This window comes from Mauremys reevesii, linkage group 3, assembly GCF_016161935.1.
Source record: "Mauremys reevesii isolate NIE-2019 linkage group 3, ASM1616193v1, whole genome shotgun sequence".
NCBI classification, from domain to species: domain Eukaryota; kingdom Metazoa; phylum Chordata; order Testudines; family Geoemydidae; genus Mauremys; species Mauremys reevesii.
The window spans coordinates 154,184,877-154,208,856 of NC_052625.1; the positions used below are offsets into that span (position 1 = coordinate 154,184,877).

The window sequence follows — 23,980 nt, forward strand, 5'->3', positions numbered from 1 at the left end:
TTTGTACACCAAACCATTAACACAAATGATATAAATTATAATGCCAAAATCAATCTAAATTTACTTGCCTTCCAACAACAATAGAGTTCAGTTTGAGATCCTAAACTTCAGTAACTAAAAAAGCTATGTCAGAGAAGACACTGAGTTGCTTGGCTTAGTCTTCCTGTTTTAACTTACCTTCATGTTTGAGCTGGAAGTGTTTATAGCACATGTGAATTCATAACATTTGTATTAGCGATTGGTTTATATTTGCCAAGACAATGAAAAGTAAGAGAAAGCATTGATTTTTGAAACAGCACAGTTAATCAGCTAAATGAAAATATAAAAACAAAACTGATTTTGTTGCACCATAAGAAGTTGGTATAAATGTGCAGAAATTAAGTGATACAGACAATTTCACAGCAAAAAAATCAATAATTTCATCAATAGGTTTTAGTCTACAATTGTACAGTACGTAAAAGTCTACCCAAATAATACATAGGAATATAAAATAACAAATATGCAAGTTCCTAACCAAAGGGTTGGGATATTTTCAGATTTAAATGATATCCATGTGAAAAATTTAAAACTTTTGACTTTTTATTTTAAAAACTTGTCTTAAAGGATTTGCTGTGAGCCTTCAAGTGATTCTGTCAAACCCTAAAGCTGTATTCAAACGCCGTGGGTCTCAACCAGGAATGCAAGAATCTGATTTTCTGAAACAGATAACGACCGTGGAGGAGCTGGAACCAAAAGCAAACAATTGCACAAAGGTACTAATTCCACTATTGCAGAATACTTATAGCTATCTTTGAAGATTACCTAATACTGCACTAATTAACCTTCTGTTTTTTAGGTTCTTGTATGGCACACTCGAACAGAAAAGGTAAATCTAGGTAATGAGCCAAAATACCACCTAGACACAGTTAAAATTGAGGTATGATCTAGAGATATAACTGTGTGGGACATACTACAGGAAATGGAGGTGGCTGAAGATACCTGAAACTTCAGTCAATTAAGAATTCAAGCTATCTTGAATACTATCTCCCACTCTGCAACATCCTGTACTAGTCATCTGATGGACTTCTGTACAAACAAACATGTCAGATAAGCAAATCTGATATCTTCAGAGACAACATCTTTTGTCTTGTTTTGCATGCATTTCTCAGCTCAATATCATTGAACTGAAATATAAGCATTTGTTTTAAGAGTTTCCACATAGTAATACCAATCAAGACTAAAAGAACTGAAGTGCAACATTTTAAAAAACATTTATCCAACTTAATTGATGGAATTATTATAAACTGATTTAAGATTGCAAAATGTTGGTCACCAAAAATACTGTTAAAAGCACTTTCCAGATTAAATGTGTTTTTCTTGTATTAAACAACAAGTTTCTTGAAGTCACGCTGACAAGGTAGATCATACAGTATGAAATAAAAACCACACAATGATTTATGGCTTTATCTTTTTAATATAGGGAAATAACATTTTATCAATACGAGGCACCATAAAATGTAAACACAATTACTGTCAAACCTGGATATAGCTGCAAGGACAAAAAGTATCCATATGTGGTGAGTTACCCTGTATGCATATTGTGCAATAAGTTCTTTATATTAGCACTATGTATACACGTATGGAGCCAAATTGCATATTTTGTCACAGGAAATTCAAATGGATCAAATATTCATGTTTTAAAAGAATAAACTAAAAACTTGTGGAACTACAGTAATATCCAGGTTTATCTTGCTTTCACTAACCATGTTCCCTGTTAAGCACACCATAACAACATCACAGTGGAATGAATGATAAAACACAGTATGTTTGATACACTAAAAACATTGTTCAGTGATACATTTACATTCTATTTATATGATTAAACATTTGTTCATACAGTACCTTCTACAAGGATTACTGGGTAATTTGAGGGGCAAGGTTTATATATTTAGAGATATTACTAACATGATAGCTACGTCCCTTATATGCAAACGTTTGATCTATAATTTTGAGAAAAAAATTGAGTATGCAATTGGTAAAGCAGCTGCTTGATATGGTTTATGAAATCATATGTACTGTAATATGAAAGAGCTGCCAATGATATATAAATGTATTCTCAATCTGCTTTCCACCACATCAAATTTAAATCAATATAGCCCACAACACAGTCAGTTAGATAACTTCTTAATCTGAAGAACTGAGAGGAAAGAAAAAGAACAAATGCATTTGTGCAAGGAATGTCAAGTGACTGTTCTGCATGAAACTTCTGTTGCAATTTTCATTTCCACAGTTGTGTGCTGAGAGTCTGACCTGAAGAGCTTCCTGTCCATCCTGCCACTGTATTGGGGGGCTGGCCAAAGCCCACCACATTGCTGGAACTATTGAGATTCATGCCAGCCATTTGCTGATTCATCTGTGAAACGCACACACAGTTCTAGTTAGTACTGGTGTTAGAGCACACAAACTTTCTATCAGCTTGAAACAGTAAAAGGGTTCCTAAACCAAGTCAATATAATGTTAGGGAACAAAATGGTGGATTGATTTGAATCACTACTTTAAATCAGCAAGCAGGAAACCTTGATTTAACTAATTGATTTTAATCATATTTTGCATTTGTACTTTCTAGTCATTTTCCTAAAGAAAGGCTGATTCTTATTAGTTGATAACTATTACAACATGTTATTTGCAACTAATATGGTACTTCTTTTGGCTAACCAGCAAGAAATAGTGTATCTATACATATTTATTTAAACAATTATATACCTTAACTCACCTTTAGATTCTTCATTTTTACATTTTATGTTAGAAAACGGTGAATGAAGTATTAATTAGATGATAATTTTTATTTGTGATTGAAGGCAAGCCCTATTTGGATGGAAATTCAAATGTACAAAACCAGCATTTTTTTATTAAATGAAACGACTGTCAAAAGCTGGTTTAGCACATCGACAAAGTCTGCTTCCTGGTGTTTGGCCAGTCAAGAGCAAGCCAGGCAAGAATCGTGTTAATAGTGTCTTATCACTAAAACATTTATAACTGGAGAGGAATGATAAAATAATTACATTGCTGCTTACATCTATAACAAACATATGAAGTGTACTTTAAGGGGTTATATAGATTTATTTAATTACGTTAATTCGTAATGTTCTGGTCAGCTTTGCAATCTGAAAATGTATGAAGGTAAACAGCATTTCTCAGTATGAATAAACTAAAATGTATCTGAAAGTAGTGGCTGCCATTCTGCTTTGAAAATTTATCACATATGTAACATGGTGAAGTAAAACAGTTTTTCAAAAATTTCAGTCTTAAACTAAGATGTTAATAGTTTTTTCCAAATATCTAATTGTTAACCTGATGTGTCCCCGTCACTGGACGCAACAAATTTTTGGGGGTATCTGTAGTAGTATGTCTCTTACACTCTAGTTCAAAAAATTGAATTTACTTATTCCACAAAATAAAAATAGTTTAGCATTTTCGGTCAGCATTTTAGTCCATAGGTTAATCTATCCTGCATTTTATCATTTCCATGTTTCAGTTATTACTGGTTTGACTTTGTATATATGAATTAGAAGAGTCAGGACATTAGCTATCATCGTAACAATTTTACTCTATCAAAGTGAAATATTCACAATAACTATTAAATTAATTTTAAACTACTTTCAGCAAAATCCTTGACACTATGATTTTTTTAAAATTACAATTCAAAAGTGTGTACACAATCCTGTTTATCTCAACACTCTTGCGTCTGACGAAGTGGGTATTCACCCATGAAAGCTTATGCTCCAATACTTCTGTTAGTCTATAAAGGTGCCACAGGACTCTGTCACTTATCTCAACACTGTTTATCAAAATGGCCTCTTATCTGTTATGTTCCTCTGCAGTCATCACTTACCCAGCAACTCCTGTGCGTTATTTAAAATCCTCATTTCTCCCACTGCTGTTTTGTTCCCAGAACACTTCAGGTAAATATGATTTTACTTAGTGCATAGTTACTCTGCAATTACATTTTTTGATTTTTTTTTTTTAATAACTAGAATGTTTTGGTAGGAGAAGACTATTTTTATATTGATTCTTAAAAATTACTGGTTTCAGAGTAGCAGCCGTGTTAGTCTGTATCCGCAAAGAGAACAAGAGTACTTGTGGCACCCTAGAGACTAACAAGTTTATTTCAGCATGAGCTTTCGTGAGCTACAGCTCACTTCTTCGGATGCATAGAATGGAACACACAGACAGGAGATATTTATACATACAGAGAACATGAAAAGGTGGAAGTATGCATACCAACAGGAAGAGTCTAATCAATTGAGATGAGCTATCATCAGCAGGAGAAAAAAAACCCTTTGAAGTGATCATTAAGATGACCCGTAGAAAGGTGTGAGGAGAACTTAACATAGGGAAAGAGATTCAATTAGTGTAATGACCTAACCATTCCCAGTCTGTTTAAGCCTGAGTTAATTGTATCTAATTTGCATATTAATTCGAGTTCAGCAGTCTCTCTTTGGAGTCTGTTTTTGAAGTTTTTTTGTTGCAAATTGCCACCTTCAAGTCTGTCACTGAGTAGTTAGAGAGGCTGAAGTGTTCTCCCATTGGTTTTTGAATGTTATGATTCCTGATGTCAGATTTGTGTCCATTTATTCTTTTGCGTAGCGACTGTTCAGTTTGGCCAATGTACATGGCAGAGGGGCATTGCTGGCACATGATGGCATATATCACGTTAGTAGATGTGCAGGTGAACGAGCCCCTGATGGCGTGGCTGATGTGATTAGGTCCTATGATGGTGTCACTTGAATAGATATGTGGACAGAGCTGGCATTGGGCTTTGTTGCAGGGTTTGGTTCCTGGGTTAGTGTTTATGTTGTATGGTGTGCGGTTGTTGGTGAGTATTTGCTTCAGGTTGGGTTAGACTAACCATTATTCAACTACAGTAGAGTCAGGGGACAAACACAAGCAGTAACGTGCATCCTCCACTAAAGCCTATTTTAAAGTATCTCATTTGAAAGTCCAGATGAATGGCAAATGGCCATTCTCATTGAGTCTAAGTTCCGTGCTCACCTACATGCGTGCAATACCATTAAATTGAATGGAATTGCACACATACAACTGACTGGAGAATCTGGCTCCATGAATTGGGCAACAGCAGTTAATACACGGAAACTCAGTGGTATTTGTGGTAGTCGTCATTTTAAAGTACATTGAACAATTTGTTCTAGGAGTTGGCTAAATTGCACTCAAGATTAATGCTGGTTTCTTTACTCTTTAAGTTTAAATTGATCACATCTGTAATACTATGCAGTCGTCTCAGACATGGAAGAAACAGTTTCAAGTCACAGGGTCTACAACAGAGCAGAGCTACAGCTTTCCAAGTATAGCTTGTGGAAAACAAATAATTTTATTAATAAAACAGTAACTTTTATCCAATCAATATAAGGGCAAAAAAAAATCCTCACCTGAGAGATGTTCCATTGAGCTTGTTGATTTTGTTGCATGCCATATTTAGTTTGTGCAGTAACCATTTGTCCCACCATTCCTCCTTGGGGTCCAACAACATTTTGAGGAAGTCCCATCACACCAGTTTGTGTAGTGCCAGTGAAACCATTGGGCATTCCCATGCCCACCATCATACCTGTGTTCTGTCCTATGACAGGCACTGATTGTCCCATCATATTCCCCATCATTCCACCAGCTGCAGGCACAGGTACTCCCATGGCTGGAAAACCTTGAAAATTAGTTGACGGTTGTGTGGTAAATGGCATGGAAGATGATCCCATGAAGATACCTGCATTTTGGAAGGCACGGGGGTGGGAGGAACAGAAAAGAAAAGAAGATAGATAACTTTTCTTCCCTAATGTCTGAATCACTAAATGCCAGTTTTAGAAGATAATTTGTAGAGCTGATTCTGTCCACCCTATTGTGCACAAAATCAGTATCTGGCAAAACTGAGAAAGTGATAAGAAAGAATGGTGTAACAAAAATGGCACAATAAATAACAGTTTAAATGCCAAAGCTGAGCTCTGCAGCCTCAGAGCCAAATTTTTCATCTCATCTGCACCAGCATCTCTTATCTCAGTCACACTACTGAAAATTAGTGGATTCCCACCTGTTTAATGAGATCAAAACATGACTTTGTAATGATTTAGGCAGTCTGCTGTTCACATACTGAAGAATCATTGCATACCCAAGTAATGAATGATCATACAACAAACGTTAATCCTAATTTTTATTATTTGATATCAGTATATTTTGTATGTGATAGTTTATAATATGAGAACAGCTATAACGTCTAATAAAATAAAATTAGTCTGAATCCTGTACTACTTTTTCTTCTAGTCTTAATGCTTCATTCATTTTAATTTTCAGCTGTAAAAATGGTAAGAACAAACAAATCCACTTGAATATACAAATGTGTTTAATTTTATGTTGACAGGAGATTATAACTACTGTATTTTAAATACTGCTTAAAAATTGAATCTCTTTGGAAAGAGATTTGAAAATTAATTACCTGAAGCATTTTGCTGCTGCATGGTCCCAGTGCCATACAGTGATAAGATGGAGTCTTTGGAGAGTTGCTTCTTTGCTGACTCTTCTGATTTTGTTGTTTGCTCAGTGAACAGATCAAGATCCCCGGATGCAGCAGATAAGGTGGCAGCTGTTGGTTTAGTGGAAGTGCTCTGGGAAATAAAGGTCAAAACAGACAGGCTATTGAATGAAGCTACCAGTGGAAATTATATCAGATTAAGAGCTGTGCATTCTCACTCCTAAACTAAATTAAAAGCAATTTAGTTATTAAATTAGTTGTAAGTGAATCAGTATTTTAGAATTTGTAATATTACCACAAAGAAACCCAAATACTTGCCAATGCATAGCATCTGCAGGGAGAACCCATTCAGGTTAACACAAGCAGCAAAAATGAGCGTGAATTTGTGCTTATATACATTGGTTACACGACTCTTGCTGTTCCTAAATTTTCCATCTGTGGATAGCATACTTCATAAAATGATGAGAAATTATTAAGAAACCAAGAAGGACATTACAATTTCACATTTTTCATTAATCCTCAGAGAGGAAATTAGATAGGAACTAAAACAAAAGCTTTTTCACAGTGTTGGAAGACATTACCTTGTCTACAATTAGCTTCTTTAGTCTAAGAATAATATTTTCATATCTGGAAAACTGACTTTTGGACAGTTAAGTTGTTATCACTAAGCAAATAAGCACTGTCTCGATTTTCATAAGCCTCTAGTCTAGGGGTCGGCAACCCTTCAGAAGAGGTGTGCCAAGTCTTCATTTATTCACTCTAATTTAAGGTTTCATGTGCCAGTAATACATTAACATTTTTAGAAGGTCTCTTTCTATAAGTCTATAATATATAACTAAACTATTGTTGTATGTAAAGCAAATACGTTTTTTAAAATGTTTAAGAAGCTTTATTTAAAATTAAATTAAAATCCAGAGCCCCCGGACCGGTGGCCAGGACCCGGGCAGTGTGAGTGCCACTGAAAATCAGCTCATGCGCCGCCTTTGGCACGCTTGCCATAGGTTGCCTACCCCTGCTCTAGTCTACCTTCAATCTCTCTCAACCTTATTACTTTTTAATTAATGCTTTAGAAACAAATTACACAAAGATGGCCTCAAACAAGATGGTTCCTTGCCTCTGGTATCTGAATAGACAACATATTGTCTTTATACAACATAATCCTCTACCAGAATGAAATGTTCATTTTACCAATAGGAACTCACTACAATAACTCCTAGCTTAATGTTGTAGTTATGTTCCTGAAAAATGTGACTTTAAGCGAAACCATGTTAAGCGAATCCAATTTCCCCATAAGAATTAATGTAAAGGGTGGGGGGCGGCTTTAGGTTACAGGGAATTTTTTTTTCCCCACCAGAAGATCGATCACACACACAGAATTTGCAGGGTTAAACCCCCTCAACTATCTACCTCATACCTGGGCCAATATAGGCTCCCAGTACTGGAGCATACACCAGTTGTAAACCCTATAATCCATCAAAGAGCAAACTAACCAGTTACACTCCTCAAGGATCAGGGGGATGGATCTGCAGACAAATTCCCCAGCCATTTTTACCTCATGTTAAGGATAGGGGAACAGATGAAAGGAGGTTCAGGATGGCGCAAATCCTAGGCTTAAGATAATTGCACCCTCCCCCTGCTAAATGTACCAAGCCTCCAGGCTGCCCATAACAGGGCTGTCAACCTGCCAGCTGGGACTTGCAAATGTCAATATCCATATTTAGGGTGACCATATTTCCCTATGCTTAATACAGCACACCTGATAAAATTACTTGTATTCAAGTGAGTTCAATGGCAATCAATGAAAACTATGCCGTACAAAGTTCAAATTAACACAAAGTTGATTGAGCCCCTGTTAAAAAGAAATACTGCGTAGTTGGAGTCTTTTTATTTACCTTCTTTTAGGCGTTAGGGTTCACATTCAGAGGTCACACACACACGCGCTTCTCTTACACGGGTATGTGTGAGAGACCGATCAACCCAACCCAACCCTCCCTGCCCAGTGCTCGCTGCTCTCCATGCCTGGCTGGGCCCCCAGGACAGACCGGCATCTCCTGATACCTGGCGCAGTCTCTTCCCGACGCAACACGGGCCGCATGCAGGGTCACAGACAGAAAATATGGGACAATTTGCCTGTTTTTAAGAAGTTGGGACACCTGCAGGAGGGCTTTAATATGGGACTCTCTCTTTAAAAATGGGATAACTGGTCATCCTATCCATATTGGATTCCAGAAAACGTTGCAACAACCTAACACTACAGATGACCAGATCACTTGATTACTGAATAGGTGGCAAAAAGCCACATGGTATGAGCCCAGTTTTGTGTTATAGGAAAAATGCCTTCCTAATTCCAAAAGTTCAGCATTCCAGGAAGTGGCAAAAACTAAATCAGATCACAACAAATCAGAGAGAGGGAAGTCAGATGGCAGCAAACTCAGGCCTAGGCAAAGCTCCAAAACCTGGAAGGAAAAGGAAGCCCAAGACCAATCAGGATTCCAGCATTTCTACAACAGCCAATCAAAGACAGAGGAGAGGGTCACCATATCCTGTTTCCCAACACCATGAGGAAGCCAAAGACACGACCACAACTAAGAGAGCAGTGGGGAGGAGACAAGGACCTGCATCATCCCCTGCAGCTAGGTCAAACCTGCACCCTAGCTATCAAGATGTGTATGTACTTACAGTAACGTCTTGCTTTCATCCAGATTAATAAACAAAGTGTTTACTCTTACTACAGACACCAATTTTTATTAATGTGAATCAGATTAAAAATTAACGTGTCTGATAAGATCTAGAAAGCATTCCACTTTCAGTACATGACTACTGTTTGTAAGGAAAGCATGGGCTCTCTTTTGGGAAACATCAAATTAGAATTTCAATAGTTTATAATAATTTATATTGTTATGCAACTTCATGGTCCTTTTATTGGTGGGTTAACATAAGCAGGCAGAGTCCTGGAAGAATTACAGAGGCATGGGTATACAGATGGCAGCTCCCACTGGCATCCCTTGGCCCGCGCCGCTTCCCGCAGCCCCCATTCACCCGGAACAGTGAACCGCGGCCAGTGGGAGCTGTGATCAGCCAAACCTGCAGATGCTGCAGGTAAACAAACTATCCTGGCCCACCAACAGATTTCCCTGATGGGCCACGTGCCAAAGGTTGCCAATCCCTGATTTAGCGGGTCTAGGGAAGACCCGCTAAATTGACCACAGATCGCTCTCCCTTTGACTCCGGTACTCCACCAGAATAAGAAGCTTAAGGTAAGTTGATGGAAGAGTTTCTCCCGTTGATCCAGCGCGATGTAGACACCCTAATAAGTCGACCTAAGCTACGTCGACGGAATTGCATAACTTAGGTCGACTTAACCCTGTAGTGTAGACTTGCTCTAAGTGTAGACAAGCCCTAGGAATTCAGGATGGCCTATGTCTCCTGCAAGAGTTTTATGACATCCATATTGGTTGAATAATGTGTGCAGTATTACAGTCATATGGTGCTTTGTGCATTATCTATGTTCAAACAAATTCTGCAAGAAAAAATAATTTTCAAAATATAAAATTTCAAATTATTTTATATATTTTTTGTGTATACACAACAGTATACCTTTAAGAAATACCGTACTCAGTAATTCCTAAGCAAATAGTGCACAGAAAAACTAAATTTCTCTGCAAGTGGGTTCAGTGACTGCAGTGAAGAGATGTGCTGTGATATATTAATATATTTGAATATTATGTACATTGTATAAGCAACTTTCACTCTGTATATACTTATAAATCAAAATTAATTTCTCTTTTTATGTTGTTAATGGTTGACACATTTGGCCAGTCAAAGGAGAATAATACAAAGGTGAAGTGATGTTTAGAGCTCAGTGGAAGTAACACAAAAAATATGCAACCCTGACTTATCTGACTCAAGCAGAAGCTGAAGACCTGACGTCTAACCACAGGCAAGTGGCTCTTACTGTTACTCCTTCTGACCTGAATGGTTAGCCAAAGTTCAGGGTCCTACATGTTGTTTCTGAGGAGGAGAAATTGATGAAGTCAGGCATCTTCGTTTATTTACAAAGAATGTATACAGTCCTGTTTTCCTGAACACAGGACAACTGAAACAGGAGATAGTTTCTTTGTTCACAGCTCCAAGCCCATTTCAGCCAGCATTTGGCCCAAAAGCACTCTCTCTAGGCTTGTTTCAGGCCCTGCTGTCAGTGCTTGTCCAGGCTGCGTCCTTGGCTTTCCTTGTTGCCATCTCTCAGTTTCTCTAGTCTTTCTGATCCTACTTCTCTCTCACACAAAAACCTTCAAAGTACAGTAGCCAGAGAAACCCCTCCCTCCACATGTGCATTGAATGTGCCTTTGTTAGGTGGTGACATGTGCCGAGGCCACTATTGTTTCAGCTACCTGTTCAGTAAAAAAGCTTAGCAGCTTTTGACAAGTATCTTATCTGAAAAGCTGCAGTTACACCCTCCAGTTTCAAATACATTTTTCCAACCCATATTATTGTCAGATAACCAGAAAGAGAAGCCTGGAAATAATAAATTTGGGACTAGAAACAAATCTTGTGTTCATCCTGACTTGACTTCTTCACATATTATCCCATCATGACAAAGGCTGGATAATGGAAGGATTATTAAATTCTCAATATTTAAAACAGGCAATTTGGATTAGCCAAGACATGATACAATCATAAGAGATATAAGCAATTAGAACTCATTCTCATTCCCTCTGAAATTAAGTCCAGGAAGTGTAGCGTTTAACATCTGTGATGTTTTGTGCGGGAATGGAGGAAAATGTGTTTTAAACATATAAAATATTAAAATGCGCACATATGACGCTGTATAAATAAAAATTGCATTGTACACTAGGTAAACTATTGTATAATTATATTTATTGTTTTAGGTCTTTTCCATCCTCAATTTAAATAACTCTTGTAGAGAGCGGCCAGAAAATCCTAAACCCAAACAAAACAAAGTAAAGGAAAGTTCTGGATTTTCTGCCATGGGCCCATCTTTAATCACCTCATATGTAAATAACGTCCCAGCCTCTCAACACACCACTACTTTCTGATCTGGTCCTGTCCTCCACCCCTACTAAATAACTGTCATTTCTAGAAAGGTTGCAACATAAACATTCAGTATAAAATTTGAGAAACCCAGACCATTTGGTTTCTGAGGAAATGGAAAAAAATAACAGCAAAGGCATTACACGGTCCAATGGCTGAAAGCTGAAGCTAGACAAATTCTGACTAGAAACGAGGCTTTGTTTTTTAATATAGTGAAGGTAATTAACCATTTAAATTTACTTGGAGATGTGTGGATTATTAATCACCTGAAGTCTTTGAAGTGTGGATGCCTTTCTAAAAAAACATGCTGTAGCTCAACCAGCAGATACAGACTTCATGCAGGAACCACTTGAAATTCTATGGCAGGGGTAGGCAACCTATGGCACACGTGCCAAAGGCGGCACGCCAGCTGATTTTCAGTGGCACTCACACTGCCTGGGTCCTAAGCCACTGGTCCCAGAGGCTCTGCTGCTGGCTTGGGGCACCGGCCCCCTGCCAGCCGGGGTTCCATCTGCCGGCCCTGCTCAGCCCTCTGCTGCCCACGAGTCCCACCCCTGGTCGGGGGGGGCTCTGCTGCTGGCCCGGGGTCCTGGCTGCTGGCCCGGGGCTCTGCAGCTGCCCCCAGCTGTGGCTCACTGGCCCCAGCCTTGGGCAGTCAGGAGTGCAGACAGAGGCAAGAGGGAGCGCAGCTCAGCACCCACACCTTAAAAATTGTTCCAGTACCACTGTACTAGGATATTTTTAAGTCCTGATTTGCTGCTTACATCGCTATCATGCCATGTGGAACAGCGCACTGCATTTGATGTTGAGATTAGAATGTACATGCAAGAACTGGAATCAGAATTTTCTGACAGATTTCAAGCTTTCAAGCGATTTGGCCCAATGCTTTCTTTTCTAATTAAACTTGAAAAGTTCAACGAAAGCGACTTAGATTTTCTGTATTTCAGTGGATGGGTGTTGAAGATCTTGAAATGCAGCTCATTCAGTTAAAAAGCTCAGAATTGTGGGCATCAAAGTTTGGAGATCTGCAGAGTGCACTTGAAACTACCAACAGAGATCATGGGGCCTCTATTCTGACCTGCTGGACGTCCCTGCAAGTGAAATTTAACTGTTTGAAGAAAATTGCGTTTTCAATACTTTCAGCATTTGGATCCACGTACCTGTGTGAACAGGTATTTTCACACATGAAATCTGTCTTCTGTCCCTGATCACTCAGAAGCCTGTGTGCAGCTTAAAGTATCCAAATATGTGCCAGACATTGGAAAACTCAGCAAGGAAAAGCAAGGGCAAGGATCACACTAAACTGACAAGATCTGCATATTAATTTAATTTTAAATGAAGCTTCTTAAACATTTTAAAAATGTTATTTACTTTACATACAACAATAGTTATAATATATAACTAAGACTTATAGAAAGAGACCTTCTAAAAACTTTAAAATGTATTACTAGCACGCGAAACCTTAAATTAGAGTGAATAAATGAAGACTTGGCACACCACTTCTGAAAGGTTGCAGACCCCTGGCCTAACTTATGCAGGAAGTCAGAGTAGACAATCATATAGCTCAATTTTTGCCCTTAAAATATCCCACTGAAATCAATGGCAAAACTATTGACTTCAATAGGGTCAGGATTTCACCCTCCGAATCTATGAATGAACGAACGAGACTAACAAAGTGCCGTCAAGGAAACTGGCTGAGATAATAACCAAAGTGGAAGAATGAGAAGTCTATTTGCAATATAGCAAAAAGTTATTTGTATTACTGCAGTGTCTAGGAACTCTAGTCATGGACCAGGATCCCACTGTGCTAGGCACTGCACAAATAGAAGGAAAAAAAAATAAAGATGGTCCCCTTCTCCAAAGAGGTTACAATGAAAATATAAAACAAGAGGCACAACAGATGGATATAAACAGATGGAGAAGTATAAGGAAACAATGAGACAATATTGGGGTCAGTGTGCCAGACAGTGGACTTAGCACACCACTTCATAACTATTCTCAAATTTTTTTTTTATAGGTAACATAGAAAAGGAGAGTTTGAAGAAAGGTTCTGAAATAGGATAATGCATTAGTTTTGCAGATGTTTATGGGGAGCTCCTCACAAGCATGAAGAGCAACACGGAAGAAAGCACAAAGGTGCTTGTTTGAAAATGTAACAAGTGGGCCACTGAAGCTGGCATCATACACCAGATAGATGTGTGAGTTCACATCTCCACAGTGAATGAGAGATGATAGGCAGAGTGGTTTCAGGGCATGAAGGGCCTTGAAAATGAAGACAAGTATCTTATGTTTGATGTAATAGAGAAGAGGGAACCAGTGATGGGATGCTAAGAGAGAAGTGACATGGTCACAGTGACAGGCTAGGAAAATTATCTTTATGGATAAATATATCTGAATTGATATGAGTGGTGCAAGATTGCATTTATCAAGGCCAGAGAAAAGGATGTTGCAGTAATTAAGATTTGAGATGAGAGGTTTAGCTTTGTGGATGATAAGAAAGGCAAGATTTATACATAGCCTGGATGTGATGACCTAGAAATAAATCTGAGTCAAAGAGGTCAACCAGATTAGAGGCCTGAATGACAGGCAGGAGGATGATCCACAGTGACTGAGAAGGGAGGCAGCAGGGAGAGCATGTATGGGGGAGATTAAGAGGTTTGTCCCTGGGAGAGAGAAAGATTTTGGGGAAAGTTTTTCAAAAGAGTCTCAATGACTTAGGAGCCTACATCCCAATGAAAGTCAATAAAACAGACACTTAAGTCACTTTTGAAAATGAGACTTGAGCTCCTAAATCCTTCAGAAAATTTTACCTTAAAAAATTCCACGTATACACTGCAAACCCCATGACACAAAAAACTGAGACAATATGTAGTGCTCACATAAAAAACGGTTACTCACCTTCTTGTAACTACTGTTCTTCAAGATGTGTTGTTCACATCCATTCCCATCCAGTGTGTGCACTGCATGCACAGTCTGAGAGTTTTTTCCCTAGCATCTCCCATCGAGTCAGCTGTGGAACCCCCTAGAGTGGCGCTTTCATGGCGCTCAATATATGACCTTGCTGACCCGATCCCCCTTCAGTTCCTTCTTGCCATTCACTCTGACAGAGGAGAAGGAGGGTGGTTATTGGAATGGACGTGAACAAGACATCTTGAAGAACAGTTACAAGAAGGTGAGTAACCATTTTTTCTTCTTCGAGTGCTTGTTCACATCAATTCCAATCAGGTGACTCCTAAGCTGTACCCCGGAGGTAGGGTCAGAGTTAAGAAATTGCTGACTGGAGCACCGCCCTGCTGAATGCTGCATCATCTCTGGCATGTTGGGCGATAGCATACTGAGAGGTGAACACGTGCACCGATGACCAAGTTGCTGCCCTGCAGATCTCTTGTATCGAGACCTGGGCCAGGAACACAGCTGATAAGGCTTGTGCCCTTGTGGCATGAGCCTTTAGAGCCAGGGAAGGGACCTTGGCCAGCTTGTAACATGAGTGGCTGCAGGCTCTGATCCAGGAAGATATTCTTTGAGATGAGACAGGGAGTCCTTTCATCCAGTCTGCCACTGCCACGAGCAGCTGGCTCGATTTCCTGAATGGCTTTGTGCACTCGATGTAGAATGCTAGCACTTGCTGAACATCCAGTGAGTGCAGCCTCTGCTCTTGGGTACCGGCATGAGGCTTAGGATAGAAGACAGGCAGAAAAATGTTTTAGCTAGTGTGGAATTGTGACATTACCTGAGCTACACCTTGTCCTTGTGGAAAAAACTGTAGGGTGGGTCAGAGGTTAGGGCCTTTAACTCAGACACCCGCCTGGCTGATGTGATGGCAACCAGGAAGGCCACTTTCCATGACAAATAGAGCAGGGAGCAAGTCGCCAGCAGTTCAAAAGGGGGCCCCATTAGTTTGGAGAGGACTAGGTTAAGGTCCAATGCAGGAACAGGCTGTCTAATCTGTGGATATAGCTATCCCAGCCCCTTGAGGAAACGGCCTACCATGGGGTTAGCGAATACAGAACGTCCAGACACTCCTGGATGGAAGGCTGAAATAACAGTGAGCTGCACCTTGATGGATGACGCTTCTAGGCCTTGTTGTTTGAGATGTAGAAGGTACTCAAGGAGGAGAGGTATAGGCGCCTGGAGTGGCAGTGGGCACACCAGCAAGTGAACCCTTTCCGCTTAGCTAGCTAAGTGGTCCTGGTGGATGGTTTCCTGCTGCCAAGTAGAACCTCCCTTACTGGTTCTGAGCACAGGAGCTCCCTTGGGTTTAACCATGAAGCTTCCAGACTGTGAGATGCAGGGACTGGAGGTCTGGGTAGTGAAGGTGACCATGATTCTGAGTGATCAGATTGGGGTGGAGAGGTAACATGATCATGGCGTCCACTGACAACTCCAGAAGCATGGTATACCAGTGCTGTCAGGGCCATGCTGGAGCCAGCAGAATTACCTTCACTTTGGCCCTGCAAATCTTGAGCAGTACCCTGTGCATGAGAGGGAACAGTGGAAAGGCATACTTAAGGCAGTCTCCCCAGGGTAGTAGAAACACTGCCTCTGCAATGAACTGAACATTGAGCACTTCCTGTTGCTCTGGGTGCGAAACAGTTTGACCTGGGGAAACCCCCACCTTTGGAAGATGGAGTGTATGCTGTCCAAACAGAGGGATCGTGATTGCGGAATGATCTGCTGAGGTGATCCACCAGTTCGTTCTGTACTCCTGGAAGATAGGATGCCTCCAGGTGAATGGAGTGGGCTATGCAGAACTCCCATAACTTGAGGGCTTCACGACAAAATGGGGAGGAATGGGCTCCACCCTGCTTGTTGATGTAAAATGTGGCAGTGGTGTTGTCCGTCATCACTGCCATGCACTGACCGTGTAGTCGAGACTGGAAAGTTTGGCATGCTAGTAGCACTGCTCTGAGCTCCTTAATGTTGATATGAAGGGAGAGCTTGTCCTGTGACCGTAGCACCTGTGTTTGGAGGTCTCCCAGAGCTGATGTGTCTGTTACCAGGGACAAGTAGGGCTGTGGGCTGCTGAAGGGGACTCCTTTGCATACCATCCATGGGTCAAACCATCAATGGAGGGATTCGAGTATGTACTCTGGCACCATCTAAGTCCAGGCTGTTGCACCCTGAGTGCTAGGCAGACACGAGCCATGCTTGTAGGGGCCTGAGCCTCAGTCTGGCATGCCAGACCACATAAGTGAAGACTGCCATGGGGCTGAGGAGACTCATGCATTTCCTTGCAGTAGTGATTGGGTACTGTCTGAGGACTTGAATGATACCTGCCATGACTTGGAATCGAGTCTCCGGCAAAGCAGCCCTTGGCTGTACCAAGTTCAGCACTGCCCTAATGAACTCTATTCTTTGGGTCAGTGACAAGGTTGACTTGTTCCCATTAAGGAGGAAGCACAGCCTGTCAAAAGTGGTTCTGACTAAACGGACTTGAGACTCCACCTGCTTCCTGGAGTGCCCCCACAGCAGGCAGTCGTTGAGATAGGGGTATACCTGCACCTGCCTCCTCCGGAGGAAGGCTGCTATGACCGATATGCACTTGGTGAACACTCGGGGGCCACAGATAGACCAAATGGGAGGACCGTGAACTGATAGTGTTTGTGGTTGACCACAAACCAGAGAAATCGTCTGTGTGCAGGCCGAATAGCTATATGGAAGTATGCGTCTTTCATGGAGGGCGGCGTACTAGTCTCCCGGATGCAGGGAAGGGATAATAGTGCTCAGGGAGACCATGTGGAACTTCAACTTCACCATGAACTCATTGAGTCCTCGCAGGTCAATAATGGATCTGGGACCCCCCATTGCCTTGGGGATTATGAAATAGCAGGAGTAGAATCCCTTGTCCCTTAGCGCCTGAAGATCCTTCTCCATTGCCCCTATGATGAGGAGCACTGCACCTCCTGGATGAGGAGATGCTCATGAGAAGGGTCCCTGAAGCAAGACGGGAAGGGGGAGGGAGCGGAGGAGCAGAATTGGAGAGAATATCCCACTTCTATTGTACGGTGAACCCAACAGTCTGATGTTATTTGGGACCAAGCACGGTAGAAGTGGGAGAGATGATTCATGAGGCAAGGGGAAGGATCTGGTGTTGTGGTGGGTGGGCTGTCCCTGGGCACAGCTCCGAAAGGCCTTAGAGCCCAGTGAAGCTTTGGACTGTCCCTGGCCTTGTCTGGAAGGGGTGTTGGAATGTTTATGCCTACCATTCCTGCCCCTTCGTCTATAGAAATCCTGCCTCAGCTGAGGAGGATATGGGCAGTGCTGCTGCGGTTGGGGTTTGAAGTGCTTACGTTGGGTTGCTGGAGTGTGCATTCCCAACGACTTCATGGTTGCCTGGGAGTCCTTCAAGCTGTGCAGCTTGGACTCTGTCTGCTCCAAGAATAACACTGCGCCTTCAAAGGATAGGTCCTGCAGGGTTTGCTGCGCCTCTGGGGGAAGCCCAGACTCCTTCAGCCATGAGGTCCGCTTCTTGGCTAATCCTGAGGAGAGGATGTGGGCGGCAGAGTGCACGGAATCTAAAGATACCTGCAAAGAGGTCAGTGCCACCACGTTCCCTTTGTCAGCGATGACTGAGAACTCTGCTTTGGAGTCTGTTGGAATCAACGGGAGGCCCACGAGTTCAAGTTATATCTACTGAGGATAGCTTGCTGGTTAGCTATCTTCAGCTGAAGGCCCCCAGTGGCAAAGACCTTCCTGCTGAAAAGGTCCTCAGATTTAGGGGCTGGTCCTTGCTGCTCATGTCTTTCCTTTTCATTAACTGCCAACATGACCAGAGAGCATGGCTTCAGGTGAGAAAACAGGTACTCATACCCTTAGAGGGGACGAAGTATTTGCGTTCCACACCCCTAGCGGTTGGTGGAATTGAGGCTGGGGTCTGCCACAGAGTCTTGATATTGCGCTGAATTGTTTTAATTAATGGCAGAGCTACTCATGATGGTCCCTCAAGTGCCAGAATATCTACCATGGGGTCCTTGGCCTCGACCATTTCCTCTGCTTGTAACCCCATGTTGCAGGCAATCCAACTCAGAAGGTTCTGATGTGCCCTGTGCTCAACTGGAGGAGGGCCCGAGGCTTTAGCCCCTGTCACAGCCTCATCAGGGGATGAAGACAAGGATGCCAGAGGTGGGACCAGGTCCTCCTGGCCGGTGCCTGTCTCTGTAGCGGAAGTGACTGTACCTTGAGCTTGTGGTTGGTCCTGTCTTGAGGTCACCTCTGCGGCAGCCTGGGATGGCAGCAACGGTTGGGTCAGAGTGGCCTCCGATCCCTGGGGTGTAGGCCTGTGCTTGGTTGGCTAGGGTGGACAGTGCTCTGAAGCCACTGAATGGGAGTCCCTTGAAAGGGAGCCCTTGGCCTGGTGGTAAGCCCAGGGGGTCCAAAAGGGCCACTGTGCCAGAGGCTGCCACTGTGGTTGCCATGCCAGTTGCGCTTCCCTTTGATGCCTTTCGGATCTGTGTCGACCATGACAGGAATAGTAGGAGTCCCCGTCAGAGTCCAAGAAAACAGATCTTGACCATGATGACCACAGCGGCGCATACGCAGAAGATCAGTGCCAACCTGTTGAAGCGTGGGGACCGATGTTGAGTCACCCACACTGGGGACCGGTGCCAGGCATCCAGTGTCAGAGAATGGTGCCGGGCGTCCAGTGTTGCAACTGAGGTTGCAGATCCGGTGATGTAGATCAGTGCTGGTCCCCTCTCAGCACCGGAGATTGGTGTGGATCGGTGTTGTGCCAGAGAAGGGGAGCGTCGCCCTGCTGGTGCCAGAGCCCAAGAGGGAGCCCGGTGTCAGGAGCGGTGCCATGGCAACGGTTACCTGGAACGGTGCCGAAGGGAGCAGTACTGGGCAGGAGACGGTGATCGCCTCATCACAGTCAGCTTGCCTCTAGACAGTGCCAAACTTGTCAGTACCAGAGGCTTGTCTCTTAGCACCAGGGGCTGTGGAGCCATCATCTCAATTAAGTCTCTGGTAGCTCCAAAAGTGTCTGGGGTGGAAGGCAGCTCTAACTCCTCCATCTAGCACTGCCTTTCTGGGGAGTCGCTGCATGCCGGACTCAATGGTCCCTTCTGGGGCACCAAAGTCGATGGCGCTGACTCATGCTGCCTAGGCTCCAAGTGCTCCTTTCTGGGGTGTGCTGGTGCATCACCTGTTGGTCGTGCAGCTTTCGGTACTGGTGAGTGCCCCTGTTGGCTTTCCTATGCCTCATGTGGCACTGGGCCATTGCCTCCACTTGCAGTGCCGAGGAGCACCAGTGCCAAGGGTGTCTCGTGCTAGAGTCCTTCCTTGGCACTGTCACATACCGATGCCAGAGCAGTCCGTACGGATGCGCTCAGTGCTGGGTCCTGGTGGTCCGCAGCCAGCTGAGGGCAAAGAGCAGATTCCATAATCAGTTGCTTGAGGCGGAAATCTCACTCCTCCTTGTCCTTGGGCAGAAAGCCCTGCAGATTTTGCACCTTTCTGACTGGTGCGCCTCCCCCAGACACCTTAGGCAAGAGTTGTGGGGCTCATTAATGGGCATAGGCTTGCTACAGGTTCCGCAGGGTCTAAAGCCTTGGGCTTGCGGCATACTCCAGAGCTCAAGGAGGGTTAAGGGACTGTGGAGAAACTCTGCCGGCAAACCTTACTATTTACACTATACAACTATCTATCTACTATACACTAAAGAAATACAACTAACAATAACTACAACTACACTAACTAGGAAAAAACGCTAAGGAAGACACTTGCAGAACAAGCGATTGCAGTTCCAGTGACCATCATGGGCGGTAAGAAGGAACTGAAGGGGGATCAGGTCAGCAAGGTCATATATTGATCATAAAGGTGCCACTCCAGGGGGGTCCAGAGCCGACCCAATGGGAGCTGCTAGGGAAGAAACTCCCCGACAACTGTGCATGCGGCGCGCACACACCTGATTGGAATCAATGTGAACAAGCACTCGAAGAAGAACATAGGCTACATTTTCCAGAGGACAAGAGGTCTACTTTGTAGTGCCTTTAGAATGTGTGCCATAAGACCAAGGACTACCTTGCAGTTTTCTTTATATAACAGATTCAGCCTTTCTGCCAAGAAGTCACTGTCCCTGGTGGGAGTGTTATTCACAGGCTGGATTGCCCAACTTGATCATTTGTGGGCTTCTGTCCACCTTAATAAGATGGCCTCCTTGTAAAGTACCACTGATTTCATTCCTACTTTATTCACAAGTTACTGATGTCAACGACGATTACTACATGTGTGTTATGCATAGACCCAGGCCTGCTGACATGGGGGAAAAGCAACCCTGGATCAGCTCAAGCTAACCCCCCACCAGGGAAAGCAGTGGCGCCTCCAAGCAGCTCTCAGCTGTTCCTCTGCTCCTGCGTCTGCCTCTCCCTGCCTGCCACAGCTCACCGGTTCAGCTGCTCTGCAAGGAGGGGTCCTGGCTGTACCATGTGACCAAGCAATTTGGGGGGGGGGCATGTGACCACACATGCCGTGTCCCCCCCATACATCACCTCTGTGCAGTTGTGTGTGGACGTGAAGGCAAGAGACCCTGATTGTCCCAAATCTCAAACAGTTCACTTTACTTTTTCACTCTTGGTCTGTCCATATTCTGTATGTCCCTTAGTTATTTAAATGAACTTCCCCATTAGGAGCTCGGTTTGTTTTCCTTAACCAAAAGAAGGATAAGAGGAGATATGATTGCACTCTTTAAATATATCAGAGGGATAAATACCAGGGAAGGAGAGGAATTATTTCAGCTCAGTGCTAATGTGGACATGAGGACAAACGGATATAAATTGTCAGTCAGGAAATTTAGGCTTGAAATTAGACGAAGGTTTCTAACCATCAGAGGAGTGCAATTCTGGAACAGCCTACCGAGGGAAACAGTGGGGGCGAAGGACCTCCATGACTTTAAGATTAAGCTGGATAAGTTTATGGACGGGATGGTATGATAGGATAACGGGTTTAGTCAATAGGTCAATAACGTGCCTCACTGGTAATTAGTACAATGGGTCAATGATATGTTATTCTTAACCTTTTTTCAGAGGGTCTGGCTGGAGAGTCTTGCCCACATGCTCGGGGTTCAGCTGATCGCCATATTTGGGGTCGGGAAGGAATTTTCCTCCAGGGTAGATTGGCAGTGGCCCTGGAGGTTTTTCGCCATGGGGCAGGGGTCGCTTGCTGGTGGAATATCTGCTACTTGAAGTCTTTAAATCATGATTTGGAGCATTCAACAGCAGAGTCAAGGGAGAGAATTAGTTCAGGAGTGGGTGGATCGGCTTATGTGGCCTGCATCTCGCAGGAGGTCAGACTAGATGATCATAATGGTCCCTTCTGATCTTGAATTCTATGATTCTATGATTAGAGTTTAGTGGTGTCAGTTGTTACTGTTGTTCTGTCTAGCTCATATCAGATGGCCTGATCTGAACCTTCTGCAGGGAGTCCACCAATTCAGCAACTGGAACACAAGCGCCAGAATCTCCATCTTGCAGCTGACATCAAATAAACTGAAGGCTAAAATGGGATCAGGAATCCTTATACTGCTTCATGTTGAAATGTGGTCTCTGGAGAATTTTCATACATAATACTAACATGCACTGCAGATGCATTAAGAATCTTATGGCTTGCTTGGTGTGCAACTAACAGTTGCTGAATCAGGTCCACTATCATCAATTTGATTCCCATTGGAGGTGAAAACCTTATATTTGCGTCCAGAGTTAATGGCAGGCCTTATGTGGGGATCAGATGACCATTTTCCACGTTCATCACAAATCTGGGCTCTTGCAGGAAGAGTAGAGTTATTTTCTGGTCCTGAATGGCTCTCTCTCTTGAGGAAGCTCTGACAAGCAAGTTGTTTAGGAATTGGTGGAGACTTGAATTTCCTGCTCCTGAAAGCCATTACATGAACTTATCAGTACTTTGGTAAAGACCTTTAATCATGTCTATAGGCCAAAAGGGATGGCTCTGCCCTGGAAATGTTTCTTATGACAGTAGAAGCACAGGTACTCTGATGAGATGTCAGGAAGTGCAGATATGTTTCCTTTAGGTAGAGTCCCTTATTGAGAAAGCTGCATATGGACATGATGGTTTCAGTTTAAATTCCAAGGACACTTGTTAAAAATGTTAGGTTCAGTATGGATTTCACATCTCTATTTTAATTTGAGATAAAGAATATTAAGCACATGCCATAGAATTTCTCTTCATGACATTCTTTCTATGGCTTTGATCTGCAACAGACAGAAGATTGCTTGCCCCAGGACTAATTTCTGGAATGATCACATATTTACTTCTGAGGTATTATGACAGTTCTATGGAGTATCTCCTCTCAGTGACCAATCTGACTTATTCTCTCCCAACTATTGACAAATCTGGAGTTTTCCTCTGAGATGCACAGATACCTCTCTAACTCCAGCATAGTATTAGGCAATACATGTTAATACTGTGCCTAACATATATAAGTGTTGGGATGTTATATAACTGAATGAATTATATTCTCCCAACAATTCTGTCTAACCATGTCAAGTATCTTATATCATCTTGCATTAGCTGAAGTAAGTTTTGGTTTAAGTAGATAGGGAAACTATCAGGATCAAGACGTGTGATTGTTTTACTATATCAAAAGTTAGAGTTACTCTCACAGGCTAATATTGGAATGTTGAGAAGGACAAGATATATGAATGTTCTATCTAGGAGGAAGGAGATGCCTTCATGTCTTCTGGTACACATGCCTCATATGTTCGTTGAAAAAGAGATAAGTGGTACACCATGGTACCAGAAAAACAAGGTAGTTAAATCTAGTTTCAGATGACATACACAGTACATTTTACTCATAAAGAGGCAGTAAAAAATGGCTATTGGGGTATAACTTTGGGAGCACATCATCTGTGTGAGGTGAATGTAACACTGCACAAGATGGCTTTTCAGACACTGATATCATATTGAACCCTTTTCCTGAACTATATTGTTGGCTTATAGCAATAAACCTGGCTGATATTGGTTACTTGGTCACTTGAATATATTTCAAAATAAATATTTCACATATAACAACAGCGTGGTTGAGGAACGGACTATACAATGTCTCAGCAATAGGTTCTACTAATACAGTATAGTCTATACTGAGCCTTCCTCCTCTGTCAAATCTGTTGCAGCATTCCCTCAGAGAGGTGTGGTTGCTTGGGTGGGTCAGAGGTGAGTAATGGCTGTGAAAGAGTTATCTGTTCTGAAAGGGTTGTCTGTAAACTCTCTGTGTATGAAAGCTACTTCTTGTCTTTATCAGTTGTTTCTACAAAAACTTTGTCCACAGCTTTCCTGCCCCAATATTTTGAATTGGTCAAGAAACACTGTTTAATTATACATCTCCCTTCCTCAAATGAAGACACAGATGCCCATAAACCCTATATTAGCTATCATGGATCATTTTGATAAGTATTGGTGGGA

The 23,980-nt window shown here is 42.5% G+C and overlaps 2 protein-coding genes across 4 annotated transcripts in view; one reads left to right on the forward strand and one right to left on the reverse strand.

Moving 5' to 3' along the window:
- The window catches only part of B3GAT2 (beta-1,3-glucuronyltransferase 2), a 41,779-nt gene extending 40,346 nt beyond the window's left edge, over window positions 1–1,433 (forward strand). The window contains exons 3-4 of the mRNA XM_039530249.1: window positions 604–752; window positions 836–1,433. Of these exons, the coding sequence (XP_039386183.1) occupies window positions 604–752; window positions 836–922 (236 nt within the window). The 3' untranslated portion in view covers window positions 923–1,433. The remainder of the gene's footprint in view (window positions 1–603; window positions 753–835) is intronic.
- Window positions 1,434–23,980, reverse strand: part of SMAP1 (small ArfGAP 1) — a 219,344-nt gene continuing 196,797 nt past the window's right edge. For 2 of the 3 annotated variants that reach the window (XM_039530246.1, XM_039530247.1), the window contains 3 exons: window positions 6,479–6,647; window positions 5,427–5,755; window positions 1,434–2,392 (listed from right to left, as the gene is read on the reverse strand). In XM_039530246.1, the coding sequence (XP_039386180.1) occupies window positions 2,258–2,392; window positions 5,427–5,755; window positions 6,479–6,647 (633 nt within the window). In that variant the 3' untranslated portion in view covers window positions 1,434–2,257. The remainder of the gene's footprint in view (window positions 2,393–5,426; window positions 5,756–6,478; window positions 6,648–23,980) is intronic. The other variant, XM_039530248.1, reaches the window with a different exon arrangement.